General features: G+C 50.2%; 1 protein-coding gene across 1 annotated transcript in view; it reads right to left on the bottom strand.

The window, feature by feature from the left end:
- GRIK4 (glutamate ionotropic receptor kainate type subunit 4) overlaps nucleotides 1-15,855 on the bottom strand; it is a 209,551-nt gene that overhangs the window by 30,209 nt on the left and 163,487 nt on the right. The window contains 2 exon segments of the mRNA XM_074848837.1: nucleotides 7,876-7,980; nucleotides 9,353-9,505. Coding sequence (XP_074704938.1) covers nucleotides 7,876-7,980; nucleotides 9,353-9,505 — 258 coding nt within the window.

Raw genomic sequence — 15,855 nt, 5'->3', positions numbered from 1 at the left:
CCATCTTACCCAGCATCCCCAACCAACAAGCTCGTGTGGCTGGGACCCTCTGCCATCCCTCACGCTGAGGCATGGCAGCTAGGTCATGGCCGCAGGATGAAGACTCGGTCATCGCTCTCAACCTGGTGCATTTTGGCTGACCACTTCACCTCCTCAGTTCTCTGGAGGTCAGCTCCTAAAGGGGACAGGGGACAGAGGCGCTTCACGGGAGGCTGCCAGGGTTTGGCTCGGCTGTGCCATCCCCCAGTGAGACCCAACCACCAGCATGCACTGTGGGGTCAGCGCTACGCCTAGGCTTGATGTCGCTGAGCACTTCACACGGGTGCCGTGTGTTACAGACACTGCTTGGAAGAACTTCAGGAAGTGCTGAAGTCTCATGGTTTCACAGTGAAAGCCTGGAAATGGGGAGGTGGGGTTCCTGCCTTCAACTCCTATCCTGCCTTATGCTGTCTCTGTAACTATGAGCAAAAGTTTCACCTGCCTGAAAGCAAGCAAAACCTCCTGCTGTCCTCCTGCGAGCGTCACTGTCATTACTTAAAGGCTGGTATAGGCACTGTGAGCTCCTCGAGGAAAATGCCACCTCACAGGGAGTATGACAGCATCACAACTTCCGTGGCAATCCTGGAGCAGCAGTGCTGACGTGGGGCAGATGCCTTCCAGCCCTGACCAGCAGCTCCACCTTGGTGCCAGGTGGTGAAACGAAGCCACGTTCTCAGCGGTGCCGCACCGTGACTCATCCCCTCTATCTGCTATAACGGATGCCAACTACTATGATTAAGTACCTCCAAACCCCTTTGATTCAGGCTCATCCCACCCAACAGCTCCATGGACAGCCTAATTCACCCATCCAAGCATCAGTGTCGCTGCAGCAAACCTAATTCCCACCACCGGTGGTGGGGAGGACAGTCTCCCAGCGCTTGGGAGGACGTCGTGACTCAGCTGTGACGCAACACAACCAGCCGCTGCCTTCAGCCAGGGGGAGGAATATTCAACAAAACCTAATTTTAACTTGAAGAGCCTAATCTCCCTCCCTCAGAGCTCTGGGCAGGGAGATCAGCACCTCCAGCAGCTCTTTCAGAGCATGCAAATTAGGCTATCTCTCTCTTATGCTCCCTAAAAGAGCTTCTGTTTTTTCTCATGGACAGATCGGGGGCTGAGGGAGGCCAGCTCCCTCTGAGACCCCTTCTCTCTCCTCTTTCTCCTGCAAAGCCTCTCTGCCCTGTCAGGTCCCAGCCCTCTGCATGCTGGATTGCTGGCCACAGCTTAAGTCCTCTGACACCACTGAAGTGAGCTGCTGCAGGTGACCCCAACATGCAGGGGTGTCTTCACGGCTCCTCCGTAGCCATGGTGCCAGCGCAAATCCATTCCCGGTTCCCTCTCGCTGGCACGAGCCGTCTCAGGCGCTGCCGGTCTGAGGCAGGTTATCCTTTTGCTGTGCCACGGTTGTCAGGGTGGTAGGAACAAATTGATTTCTCTTCCGTCAAAGAGTAATCTTATTATGTTCAAAGAGGTGGGTGGAAGGCGACACAGAGCTACGGGCCAGGCGGGTGCACCGCCATGGAAATGAATGGGAGGCACGCTGATTTACACCGCCCCAGGATTGACTCCATGCACTCAGTCACTTTTCTTGGCAGTGCTTTGCCACTGGCATGACTGATGGCTCGAGGACTTCAGAGTCACTTCCCAGCTCGTGCATCCGAGCCAAACGCAACCTGAAACTGCAGCCATGCTGCTACGCAGTCAGCAGACTGAATCGCTCCGAACGCCGAAGAAAGGGCCAAGTCCTTTCTCCTCCTGGCTGTCGGTGCAAATCTGGCCCAAGCGACTGACAAGGCATTACAAAAGTGGCTGTCTGTGAGGAGCCCCACATCCAGTCCCCTCATCTCTAGGCCCAAGGAGCAGGGGGAAGTGCAAACAGGACCGCTGACACTCAACGGCTCTGCAGAAGGAAGGCGGGCAGGGAAAGCAAACGTGCATGTCTGCTCTCCTCCCCGGCTGGAGTCGAGGCACCGGGATGCAGCAGCACAGGCAGAGCCAGCTGAGTCCCTGGGGGGGGCTTGTTTACTCTGCAGATAACACAACAGAGATTATTCCTCCGAGCTGTCAGCCCAGCCCCTTCGCCAACATTAATAACACTGCTAAAAGCACCTGTCATGGCAAGGACCTCTGAATGTGTTGGAAGCATTAACCCTCAGAGGCCCCCACCAACAGGAGAGGCACTGGGGGGTTATTGGCCTCACCTGACGGATGGGGAGATGGAGGCACAGTGACGGAGTCTCTGAGCAGGCTGGAAGCAGATCTTGGGCATCCTGTTCTCTTGACTGCTTGTTCCAGCTTAACTACCATCATGCTCGAAGCATCACGATGACACTCTAGTGCAGGACTCATCTCTGGGAGCAGCCCCAGATTGGGAGATTTACCATGTACTTCATGGACAGGGAGTCCTTGAAGCGCAGCTTTAACCGGCCTGCGCAGGGTCTGCATCGGTGCGGCGGGATGGATTTATCCCGGCTCTATTCCCCATCTCTGCACAAAGGTGCTTGCCTCTTGCTGTGATTGCTAAACAACAGACCCTCTGCAGCAATTGCCTCTCTGAGCGAGTGATCAGTCATAAACATTGCCTAATTTTTTTTCTCCCAGATTTCACAAGCAGAGATTAGTGACAGATTAACTTTAATTTTAACAGCCCTCACTGTTCTCAAATTTGTCCCTCCCCTGCTGGCATACTGAGACTAATTGACTGCCTCCTCCTCTGACAGCGCAGTGGGTTTGACCTTGCTTTTAACACAGCACCAAAGCCAAACACCTCCCATGTGCTGGGATACTTCCACCCCATCCCGGCTGGTTTCAGCTCACCACTGTCCCCCTTGCAGTATGATAAAGCCACTAATTGACTCCTCATGCTGTTCATTCTTTCTGAAGTGTAATGTGTCAGAAGCTGTCTGGGACTGTCAGATCTCTCCCTCTCTTGCAAGATGGATGTCAAGGTGATTTTAATCATCTCTATCTACATATAAAGAGCCTCTGAAAAACAGGAAACATTCATCTGCAAAATGTGGTAGAAAACAATCAAATGCTCTACACAGACATGGATAAGACAAACCTGTTGTTAAGGCTCTGGACTAGGACTTAAGAGTTTCTAGGACTCGGGATTTTTTAGTAACAGATATGATTGGTCTGTATAAATACACCAGGTGGAGGAGGTCTATAGCAAAGAGGTAGAACAGCTTTTGAAGCTAAAATGATAGCGTTGGCACAAAAATAAATAGATATAAACCAGCCAGAAATAAACAGGCTGAAAATTAGAAGAGGGTTTCTAAGATCAGCAGAGCCAAAGTGATGGCATACCTCTCCCAGAAGAGCAGTGAGGACAACACAACCACCTGGTTGCAGACTGGAGCTCGATACCTTTGCGAGAGGGATTATACGACCTGGTGACAGGTAACACCCCGTGGCCTGGATGAAGAAAGCTCCCTCTGTGTCCCCAGGCTGTGTGGTCGCACTGCAGACCCCCGCGGCGTCCTCGCTGCCCTTCCCGGTGCCTCCCCGTGCTCAGCCCTCTGCCTCCGCTCTATGGAGAGCCAACCCCGCTCTGCCCAACGCCTGCAAGCGCCTCGGGGCAGGAGGTCTGTGTGTTGTATGTCCGTGTTACATGCAGGGAGCAAACACACCGTTTCAGTGCAAACCAGCCCCAAGAGCCTCGAGCCTGCAATAAGCAAGGGAGTGCTGTTGCTTGTGACACTGCTCCATCCCCACAGGCACGCAAGGTCCCTCAAATTAGCTGCTCTGCAAAAGGCGTTATTTGGATCAGTGACACTTATAGATTTCTCATCTCCGTAGTAAATCCTGATGCAAGTGGGACATTCCCAGCTCGCTCCTCCAGTCCTTCAGCTCCTCTGTTCAGACACGTTAACGATGCCTGGGCTTTCAAGCTCTTTGTGGTGTGAGATGACAAAATACCGCTGAAGCTAATGATTTTAATGAAGTCTTCAACCCAGTGCCCCGCAGGCCTGAATGGCGGCTGGTGGCAGGGAGCGATGACATAGCAAGACCCCTCTATAAGCTTCAGAGGCACCACAGGTACTTACCACCCCCAGTCCCCAACTAAAAATTAAGTTTAAGTCAGCTCTGAATAGAGGTGTCTTAAAACAGGCAGGGGACCGCCACGGCAACGCTGGATACCTTCTGGGCTCTGATTAGCAAGCACTGTCCTACAGCTTGCATTCGTCACCTCCCCTTCCTCTGTGTCCCCAGGAAAAGGAGGGAGTGCAAAATGCTATTATCTCTCATCATGTGCGTGTTTGGAGAGCCTTGCTGGCCCTAATGGGAAAGACGCTGTGCCAGGAGGAGATACAATTAAGTAGGTACTTGATACATGGCGCCTTCATTGGCCCAGAGGGGAGGGAATTTGGGGGTGTCTGGGATGGGAAAAGGGAATAAAACAAACAAATGAAGGTAATCCCTCAGAGGACGCTGCACAGGTCGGCCACAGGGCTGGCACTCCTGAAGGACACTACTGCAGGACTGATGCCAGCAAGGCAAGTGGGCAAAAGCTTCCTCCACAGAAGTTAGCACGGGACAGAGAGAGCGCCAGCTATTAAAACCTGTACAACCACGAGACACGCACACAACCCACCCCTGAGGCCACGCAGCAACCCCTGCGATCCCCTTCCTCCGCAGACGTCCCTTCAGATGACATGACTGACACCTGGCACAGCTCAGGCAGGACCTGATGGTGGCACGCACCGAGTTCGCCAGGTCCTGGGGGGCAAAAGACATCCAGCTCTTGGCAGGATCTGTCCCTGAACTCTTGCTGAGGGTAACAGCTAAAGAGGAACAAGTCCCGTCGAGACTGATTAGCCACTTCTAAGTTAAAAAGGTTTGATGTGGCAGGGATTGCGGAGGGTCTCAGAGCTATCAGCTGGTAACTCATCTGTAGCTCATCAACGCACCAATTAGACACCCCCATCACTTCCACTGCTCTGTCTCAGGACATCAGCAGAGCCTTTAGCTAAACTGCAACTAATCGGCCACACCTAGGACTGGGCGAGAGCACAGGGTCACCGGCAGAGCTGGGAACAACGTGCCCGTGGCAGGGCTCCAGCCCCGACAGCAGCTTCCCCTGCCTCTCCTCTGCACGCCTGCCTTCCCCGGGGCCGTATAAATCACAGCCCCTCTTCATTCCCTTCTCCTGTTAAGCTGCCAAACTCCAGCTCTTGGTTTACTGCAAATCACTACGCTGAAACCAGAGGGGTGTGCTGCAATGTTTTTTAAAGGGGCAAAGAAAGGGGAAAAATAAAAAGATGACATTTACAAACTCAGTCCTTGTCAGATCTATGGATCACCAACACATTAATGAGTCTGTGCTTTATCGCACATCCTATGAACAGAGAGCAGCTCTCATATGGCTGGGGAAAAATTCCCACAAGTTAAGCTAAATCAGGAAAAGACACGTTTGGTGTGTTACATAAATGTATTAAAAATTGGATGTCAAAAAGCCCTGCCTCTCCTTGCCCAAAAGCAACAGCAAGTTAGAAACTCTAAGTGCCTCTAATTTGTTTGCTGACTGGATCAGCTTCAAAATTCGGTGGATTCTCTATGAAAGCTGATGAGCTGGAAGTCCCAACGGCTTTGATAGATGGAAGGAGAGCGAGGGTGAGAGAGAAAGAGAGAGAAGGAGAGAGAGAAATGGTCAGAGAGGGTGAGCTTGATTAAAACTAAGGAGGGAATAGAAGGGTTTCAAACAAGAGCCTGAGCAAATCAGTTAATATAACCCCTGGGAACAAGATTGTCTCCAGGATGTAGATGTCTGTTCCTTACCCCGTCCCCTCGCAGTGGGTTTAATTAAATGATTTCTAATGATTTATTTAGTAATTTTTACTACAAGAAGCTGGGCTGGCGAGAAGAAAATAACCATCTATTGAATAGCAGAGTGGCCTTTGGCTTCCCTTTGCAGTGACCAGAGGGGAGGGCAGGACCAGGCAGGACACTGCCCAGGTTTCACAGCTCTGTCCCGGGATGCCCCTCCCATCCCAGGAACATCACTACAAACTCTTGCAGCCTGTGAAGGGCCCTAACACCCCTCCAGGCATTGCTGTCGCTCAGGCAAGACCCCTGAGAGGGGGCTGCAGAAAGGCTGCCTCAGGCATACGGAGCAGTTTTATGAAGACTAAATCCTCCCTGGTGGGTCTCTGACAGGAGAGGGCTCGAAGCCACCACAGGCTCTCACACCGAGGGACTGCCCCGTCCTTCCAGCACCTTGTTACTGAGCCTGGAAGTGACTGGAAGTGATTTCTCACCACTGCGCTCTGATGGGAAACTTGAAAAGCTTAGTCCCAGTGCAGCTTTCTCGGGTACCTCTGAAACACGAAGCTGCTTATTTACCGAGCTGTTGCAATAGGTCAAAAAAAGGTTTTCTCCTGTCAAACTGGGTTTGTGGAGGAGAAGAGCTGAGACTTTTGTTTCAGGGCACATTAGGCTGCAGTCAGAGCTCTCTGTGGAGCTCTGGGAGAAGCACTGCTCCAAGAGGACCTGTGTGTTTAATGTGAACTCCTTGCCACATTTAAACACATCAAAAACATAGCTGTCACAGCGAGGTTTATAGCATTTGCTGCCTTTGCTCCAGCTGAATGCATGCTCTTATTAATGCAGATGGGCTTAGATCTGTCACTTTTGCTCAGAGTATGATGGGTTTGGGAAATGATTAAAAGGGCATTGGTGCTATGAGAGAGCTTACTGTGGGGAAAATGCCATCCTGATCCCCCGCTCGCTCAGCTAAAGGTAGCATCAAAGCTGAGCTGTCATATGACAGGTAAGAACTGGCAGGCAACATCCTTGCCAAGGCTAAAATTCACTGCTGCCAGACCAGGGGAGATTTCCTAATGCCAAAATGCTCTGTCGGTGTGGGGCAAGATACAACAGCTTTTGTTCCCTGCCAGTGCCTAGGAGAGGTGGCAATCTCTGAGAAAAGGGCAGGTGTGGAGCTGTCAGCAGGGAAATAAGACAGATGAAAACCCTTTTTCTGGGTCTTCCTTTTTGTTCCTGAATGAGGTCTGGATTCAGCAGTAAAACCCTAATTCCTTGGGCTCGTGTCACGTAATCTTACCAGTTTGACATCTGTGGCCCCACACGGTTATCCTTAACCTTAGCTGAAGCCAGAAAATATCCCTTGGACAGAAAGAGGGTAACAAGCAGAAAAAGGACAAACGCTGGGAGGAATCTACAAGCACTGAGACAAAAAGCAAATGAGAGTCTGAGCTAAACAAACCCATTACAGACGAACGTGCACCATAACCCGAGAGGTAAATTACCTTGTGCTCCCTCCTGCACACCACGCTGGGGGGCTCCTGACACAGGATTGCCCCCTTCGCTTTCCCTCCCAGAAGCAGCTGTTGGGAGAGGTTCATAGTACCCTTTTTTGCCCATTTCATGGGAAATTCTCCCATTTTTCCCCATCCAAATAATTTTGAGTACATGTGTCTCCACAAGCTTCGGAACAAAAGTGTCTCGAGCGTGAGCTTGTATCTGGCACACACTTTATGCCCTGAATTATCTCCTGCATAGGGGGGTTACTGTGACAGGACAGATATTGGCTCTAACATCACCACCTCAGGGGCCTGACACGTTAAGACAAATCTAAATTATCTCGAGACACGTTCTTGATGAAGTGAAACACGGTGTGTTTGCCAACCCAGGCCCGGCGAGAGCTGCTGTGACATCCGCGCCGTGCTGTTGCTTGTTGAACACCTAATCTTGCAAAGGGGGGTGTCTGCAGCCCCCCTCAGCCCCCGCAGCAGCAGCCTGAGCCAAGCCCTTGCCAGGCTACACACAGACCATCCCCGGGCACCGTCCCCAGGGCAGCGTGGCTGCTCGTACCTGCCGGAAGCCACTGCGCGTGTGCTGCAGGATCTTCAGGGCGTAGTTGGATCGCTGGCCTTTGCTGTTGAATTCGATGTGGCCGGTGAGACCTTCCAATTCTACCTGTCCAAGAGAGAATGAGTTACAGCGCCCACCGAGGTGGCTGACCCCACCACCCGCAGCAGAGCCGGGGGTGACGGCCGCTCGCCCCACACACCAGCCATCCACCCTCCCGGCAGGTACAGCGATGCAATCCTCGTGTCTCAATCCTAATTACAGAATCACAGAATCGTCTAGGTTGGAAAAGACCTTGAAGATCATCCAGTCCAACCATTAGCCTAACATTGACAGTTCCCAACTACACCATATCCCTCAGCGCTATGTCAACTCGACTCTTAAATACCTCCAGGGATGGGGACTCCACCACCTCCCTGGGAAAATTGCTTTTGGAGTCTGGCTAGGCTAGCAGAGAGATGTGGAGGGGAGCAGGAGAATCAACAACGTGAGGTGCAGGGCTCCCCAAATTTCTTTGCTCCAGCTGACATGAATTTCTTAGTTTCCCAAATTTCTTTGCTCTGTGGCAGGCACGAGCTCTTTGCTGTGTCACACCAAATCACTAGCTGGGGATTCCTCCACAAACCATTACGTGCTGTTTCAACAGCGTTAAGCCGGTGTTTTAACACAAGAGCATGTTGCAATGGAGCCAGGATGAGTGTCTAGCCTCACTGTGCAGATTAACCACTGCTCACTTGCTGCTGGAGCACCTCTTCAGTAATCAGGGAAAGCTACTAGGCCTCCTAGCAGCAGAGCCAAGGGAACCTGAAGGATTTTGTTGTCTCTGACTAAGGGTGAGGTTTAAAGCAGGGATCACATGCATGGACCAAAGTGGTACAAGGTTCAGGTTCAGCTGAGCCTTCCTTTGGGGGAGAAAAAAGTCTCCTGACACTTCAGTTGCACCCCAGGCTCAGAAAACACGCTCCTTCTGCGTGGTCAAGCTCAGCTCTGAGGAATCACATCAACAAACTCCAACCAGTTCACCACGCTGAAATTTCAGGGTCTGTTCTCGTGCCAGAACTAGGCTTGATCGGTTCCAGCAACCACTCTTTGGGGTTCAGTGGAGCCTAAACCCCTTCACAAGGAAACTCACATCTTGCTACTGAGCTCTAAACAACTGTAGTGCGTGAGCTTATATCAACTCAAGTTCACTCAAAACAGAGCTCAAATCACTTAGAAACATTCATACTTTAAAAAAACCCCACCGAATTCCAGTTTTTCTGCAGCAAAGCCTGAAAAACGGAGTTTCATGTCGTTCCAAGGCCAGTGACAAACCAGCCCTCAGATCTCCTCTCTTTTCATTCCCATTGCTACCTTCAAACAGATCCACACTCTGTGCTTGAGAACTGTGCCAGCACCAGCATGTACATACACATCGCTTGCTTCTGGCTGTGACGAGCACTAGCTCCTACCACTCCAGCAAACTTCAGTCCCTTCTCACCATTCTCAGGTAGTTCATCAGGCTGGTGCCGTGCTGCCAGATCTGGGCAGACCCACAGGACAGGGGCTTCACTCCGATCTCCTGGCTCCGGTTCAGCTCCTGCACGGCAGTCACCACAGCATACACAGCATCGAACAGCAGGGCGGAAGACAGCTGTGGGGATAAGGAAGAAAAACATTGAGAAGGGGAGATGAGAATCGAGCCTTCTGCTGCACCTTCAGGACCTTGCAGCAAGCAGGAGACAGCTCTATCCAGAACCTCAGCGGAAGACAGAAAGGCACCAAATCCTCGGCCTCCTCCGTGCAGACAGCAAGCACTGCTTGCCTACCATTCTGCTCCAGCAACACCCTGCACCCATCCGAGGACAGGGAGACAAAGCAATGGTGCCCCTGAACTGCTGTGACTGTGTAGGCATCACTGGGACAAGTGTAATCCCATTGCCAGCCCCAGTCCCACTCCCAGTCTGTTACATTTCTCCTTCTCTTCTTGCTTGCTTCCTTACCCTTTATGTCTGTGCTTGCTTGTTCCTCAGGGTTTCTTCCATCACTATCATCTTTCTATCTCTATTTGTCCCTTCCCATTTTTTTCTATCTCAGTTTCCTAAAGTAACTAACCCTTTCTAATCAAGGTGTGGGGTTTTTGGTGCTTTGGTGACCTCTGATCAATCTGTTGGCCAGGGGGAACACTCCTGAGAGCATCAGGTTTGTGAAGTTCTTAAAACAGGCAGCTGGGGAGAATAAAGATCCTGTTCCAGCGCCCACAGAAAGAAAGATGACTGTGCTGCTTCAGCCTTCATTAGTCACCGGAGAGTCCTCCTTTGACAACTGCTTTGAAAGGCAGATCCACAAGAAATGAGGTTTTGCTAGATCTGCTTCTCAAGCAAATGAGTCCTGGCTTTCAGACCCGTAGAGACCATCTAGTCCCTTGCTACAGCCTCCAGTTTCCTGCTGGCTGTTACCTGCTCTGTAATGGCATTGCTGAAGCAATGTCCAGAATCACAGAGCTCATCACCTCTCTTTTCATCTTTGCTTTGTTTGCCTTTAATCAGATTTCTTTGTCCATCAGGCCTCACAAACCGTGATTTTTGCCCAGGCTCAACCGTTTCAATGTTTTTGATCTAGTTAATAATCAGCCATTTGCTCTCTCATGTTCACTGTTGTGACTAAGATTTCACTTTTAATTATTGTCACCTCCTGACTCTGCTGGAATTGAGCTGTTGCAGCTCATTACTATCAAGGCTACATCCTCATATATACATATATCCTCATGACTATATCCTCATATAAATCCTCATGGCTACTTCCGAGAGCATCCTCTTACCATCCCAGCTCCTGGCAACGGGTTTGGTCTCTAGCCTGGGGCTCCTCTCCCCCCCTTACCCTGTTTGTGACTTACAGCACTTCAGGGGTATCTGCATCCTCTATTTCTCCCAAAGCCTGATTAGTTTTTTTCACTTCTGCCAGTGGCCCTACAGAGAGTCTCGCCCGGTTCAATCATCCCAACGAACCTTTGGCTTCAACTGCATTACTAATTTGAACAGAGTGAGCCAGATTTAACCCTGCTCGACCTTACTCGGATCAGTGGTAAGACCTCGTTGACCACAATGGCCCAGGATTAGGCAGTTAACAAGCAGCACAAAACCTTAAAATGTCCAAGCCCACCTAAATTAAAAGGTATGATTCCAGCCTAATGCTAGCAAAACCCCAAACAGTGGCTCTAATGGCACCAGTAACCACCTCTCCCTTTTCCAGCCCTGGTACAGACTCACATTTGCTCTGTCACATTCCTCCTGCATGTACCAGTTTAATCTGTTTTACACAAACAGCATCCGGGGGCTCTCCAGTGACCACTGAGCGGCTTGACTGGCATCTGTCAGTCTTGTATCTGACCTGTCTCCCATGCAACGGGCAGCACCTTTGGTCACACATGTTGAGAGCTTTCTGCTAATAATAAGGATTGCCTGGCTCCAGAGCTATAAAGTTTTAGTACAGCTATTTTGCAGGAGGTAAACTGTAACACCAGAGGAGCTGAGCAGCCTGAGGACACACAAGGAATTGATGGCAGACTGGGACCAAGAAATCGAACACCCTGTTTCCTATCCTGTCTCAGCTGTGAGATACCACAGGTCCCTGTGCAATGGCAGCAAGCCTCCCTCCTGCACTCCTTCCCTTCTGTTCGGGGGTAAGTCTGCTAAGGTTTTTTGCTCAGTATTCACATCTGACCTTAACAATCCCCTCCTGGGAAGCATTTTCCAGAGCTTCTTAAAGGAGCTGATATATCCTTCTCCCTACCTTTCTTTTTTACCTTCAATACAAGTTCTTCTCCTCGTAGGACCTCTCCAGCCTGCCCTGTCCTCAGCCCCTGTTCCGTGGGGCTCTTTGGCATATACTCAATTTTAACTGTGGACCGAATTCCATTCAGGTCACAGGATACCACACACAATTAGCAATTGCTTTCCTGAATCAGGAGCCATATTAATACCCATTAGCCTAACAAAACTGTTATGAGAGAAAGCGCAGCCCCTGTGACCCCAAAGTTTCACCATCTTGTACCAAAGCAGAATACTGGCCCAGTATTTTTAATTGTCTGCTGTTGGGTTTTCGTTTCCATTCTCCCCGAGCAGTTAATGATCTCTTATTAGCTGGTGAGCAAGAGACTTGTAGATCTTAGTGAAGCATTTGACATTATTGATTGGAATATTTTACTCCTTAGCCTCAAATAATTTGTTAGGATTTCTGGCAGCCCCCTTATGATTTCAAGCAATTTAGGGACTGGGGAGGGGGTTGTGATACACAGGATCAAGTCCTCTCGGTAGGAATGGGAATCCCTCCCATGCCCTCAACACACCTCTTTCCTTTTTTTGAAGAAAAATCACAGCTTTCCTCAGAAGCACCACATTTCCATTCCTGATGCTGCTTATCATTTATGCCAGCCATTCCCTGCCCCACTGGGCTCGAAATCAGGCTCCTTTGCCAGCCTCTCAATTTTGTGGGCCCTGGAGCATGGCACCTGGATGGCATGGGAGTCTGGCAACACAGCAAGGCGCAAGTAAACGGACCCGTGCACCTCCTTTGAACACCCACCTCGATTCCCTCTTCAGTATCTCTTGAACAGCCACCAGGACTCAGACCTAGGGAGGTTCACGGCCTTCACTCTTCCCTTCTCTCTTCTCTGGTATGAAAATCCTCTAAGACACTCCAGGTAAGATATGGAGCCCTGCTCCACCGCCACCCACAACCCTGCCAGCAGCGCTGCCGCTCTCCCGTTTGCCTCACCCAAGGCAACGTTTTCTCTGTTGCCCTGCACCCTCTGCCACTATTCACTTGGTAACTCACAGAAAATACATGATATTCAACACAGCAAGGTAATTTGGGATGCAGGCTGTGTGGAGGAAACCATTTACAATTACACCGCATTAGAGTGCGGCAGCTCTTCTGGGTTCTTTGGTCTCTCTGGCTTTTGTAGGTGGGCAAGAGTCTTCTCTCAAGGTTAACTGGGGTTAAACAAGGTTAACACAAGCTCGTTGCTTCCAGCTATCCCCTGCAGCCCAGAAAATTCAGATGAGGACTGGGTCATTTCAGCACATCCAATCCACTTCCCTGCAGGCTCACCTAAGTTAGCCGTGCGGTAAGTGAAGCTGCTTGACTTTGTGCTGGAAGAGATGCAGAGCAGCCACAGGGTCCCTTGTGCCTTGGGGCCATAACCTTCAGCAGAGGAGTGGAGAGAGCTGGAGGCAGCACCCTTTTAACTTCCTCTAGGAAGATGCAGTCCAGGGGATCTGTCACTGCTCTTGTGTACATCACCTCAACTTTCTTCACGTTGCCTATAAAATCTCTCACTACTTTTATGCTCTCATTTTAAACCACAGTTTTGTCACTCTGTCACAAAAAGCCAATTTGCCTGTTAACAAATTGATTCTCCTCCTTGCGTGCATCGTCTGATTTGTGCAGATCCCTGTTGTTTTTGTACTGCCTCTGTAATGTAAGAGCTCTGTGACAGGCTGCACGTGAAAGACTTGGTAAGCTCAGCGGTGGTCCTCTACTCGCAGGTTCATGGGTCTCAGGGGACTTCCCTCTATCCCTAAAGCTTAATTCTTGACAGTGAAAGTTGCTGATAAAAATTGCCACTTTGATGGATGCCTCGTCAGAACAAGGCTCCAGAAAAGGGAGTAGATGGTGGGCTGGGCAGAGAGGCTTGCTGCTCCATTCCCCTCAGCATGCTGCTCAGCTGCACGACGAGAGGCTGTACCCAGAACTAAGGGGGTGTTGCAGGGTACAGCTGCGACACAAAGCCCTGGGAACAACTCACCACCTAGAAAAGGTCAAGAAACAGATCTCCAGCCCTTGCACGCATCAGCTGGCAGGACCATTCCCACCAGTGGCTTTAAGACAGCCAACGCTATCGGATGCCCTGTGCCTCGGGAGCAGGGATGGTGCCTGAGCTCTACCCTGGCACGCTGCAGCTCCTTGCTGGGTGCAGCACACCTTCCTCCCAACACCACATCTGCCTCTCTAGAAACTAACAGCAGGTTAGCGGAATGGAAGATCCCGCTTTATTTTTCATTTATGGAAATCTCCCATGTAAAGGCCGTGTTTAAACATAAACTGATATCCAGGGAAATATGAACAGGTTTGGCTACTCTGGGTTATGCCATGTGGTTTTTTTTTCTTTTCTTCCTAAAACATTATCATCTGTATCTTTGCCCCCAAACATAACACAGAGAATTAAAACCATTAAAATCCTGTGAAATAGACTTTACAATCTGGATTTTATTCAATGACATAAACACTTAATTACAAACATCTGTTTTAGCCTAAATTCTAATTACCTAATCTAGCCATCTGTAATTTGAATGATTTTCTCTGATTTCCTTTCTTTGCAATGTGATTAATGAGAATGGCATTAGAGTAAGCAGCTCCCTCCTCCTTCCTCAGATGCTTTCTCAGCTCTAGCAAGAAAGCCCTGGGATTTTGCAGCTCACAGGAAACCTCCCTCCTGTCACTTCCAGCTGTTGAGCTGCTTTTTCTCTTTTTAGTATGAGCTATCCCACAAAATATCTGCTTCCCAGGACTAGAAGGGGAAGTTCTTACACAGAGAGATGCTCTCTGGGACAGAGATTTCCTGCCAGATTTCCCGTGGCAGAGACAATGCACAGCAAAATGGCACTGGATTTCCCTTACAGACACAGGAGAGGAAAAACATGCCCTCCCTGGGAATATTTCACTTCATCTCTGCTCTGTACCTCAACCACCCAGGGCAAGGCACTTTTCTCATCACCTGGGACATGGCGTATCGGTGATGGGAGCCCTGCTACAGAGTGAACCTGAGCATCATCAGAGAGAAATCATCTTTTTTGGTTTAAGACTCTACACTAGGGTTTGGGAGGACCAAACCCCTTTTACAATTGTGCTGTAGATTCCCCCATTCATACATCGAGAACAACCGTCTGTCCTGAGCAGCTGACCACCACCTAGCACAGGGGCAGCTACCAGCACACGGCGGGTGCTTGGGAAGCCACTGCAGCCCCCTGGAAGGTCCCCTAATGCTGGAGCAGTTTAGATCAGGGCGATGCAGCATGGCCAAGCCCCCTTCCTCCAGACGTGTCCTCCCTGGCCCAGGAGGAAGCCTGCTTATATGGCTGATTACGCTTTATGAATTAAGTCAGCATCCAGCTGATTACAGCTGAATATTACACTGATGGGTGATATAGACTCAGGCTTCCAAATCAAACAGCTCCGTTCAGCTCCGAACTCCTTCACTCTTTCCAAAAGAAGTGCTGCAATGGGGCGTAATCCTGCATCCTTCCACCTACAGATTTTGCTGGTTGTTCAAGGCAACACAGGGTAAGAAGGTGCAATGAGATCAGTTATTTCCCCATCACACCTGCTACGCTCCTGTTCCTACTGTCTTCTGTTTGTACTATTAGAAGGAAATTTATTTTTAATGCCTCCAAACAGTCCCTGCAACTGTCATCCAAATGGGAAGCTTCCTGGGAGCAATCCTATAGAGATTTATCAGAGCAGACAGCAAGCTCACTGCAGCCACCCCCACCCCAGAGGGCTGGGAGGAGGGAGAGCAGGATGGTCCCAGGCACATACTAACCATGGCCTGGGCTCCATGGCAAGCCAATAGCATGTGGAGACAAAGGGCAGAAAGCTCCTTATTTCGCCTGCTTAAAATCACTTTGTAGTGATAATAAGGAGGTTTTCAGCAGTACACAGCTGCCTCAGCTTGTCAAGGGGACTCTGAGTGCATTAAAAAAGATGCAAAGGGTTCCACTGATGGCATTTGCTCTCTCTCCCCTCCCCCAGCTCCAGCCACGGCCCCCTGCATCCCCAATTTGGCAGATTTGCTTTGCAAACCTTCCCAGTTATGAAAAGTCCCTAGGGAAGGTTTCGGTGCTGATCTGCACACTCATCAGGGAGATGTTAGATCATGCAATTAACACAGCCCCTTGGCATCTGCCTAAGCCCAGCCCTTTCTGTGCTATTTGCATCCAGACT

This window comes from Strix aluco, chromosome 23 (genome assembly GCF_031877795.1).
Source record: "Strix aluco isolate bStrAlu1 chromosome 23, bStrAlu1.hap1, whole genome shotgun sequence".
Taxonomy (NCBI): Eukaryota; Metazoa; Chordata; class Aves; order Strigiformes; family Strigidae; genus Strix; species Strix aluco.
The sequence above is the reverse complement of the archived record's forward strand: the minus strand, read 5'-3'. Positions and strand labels throughout refer to the sequence as shown.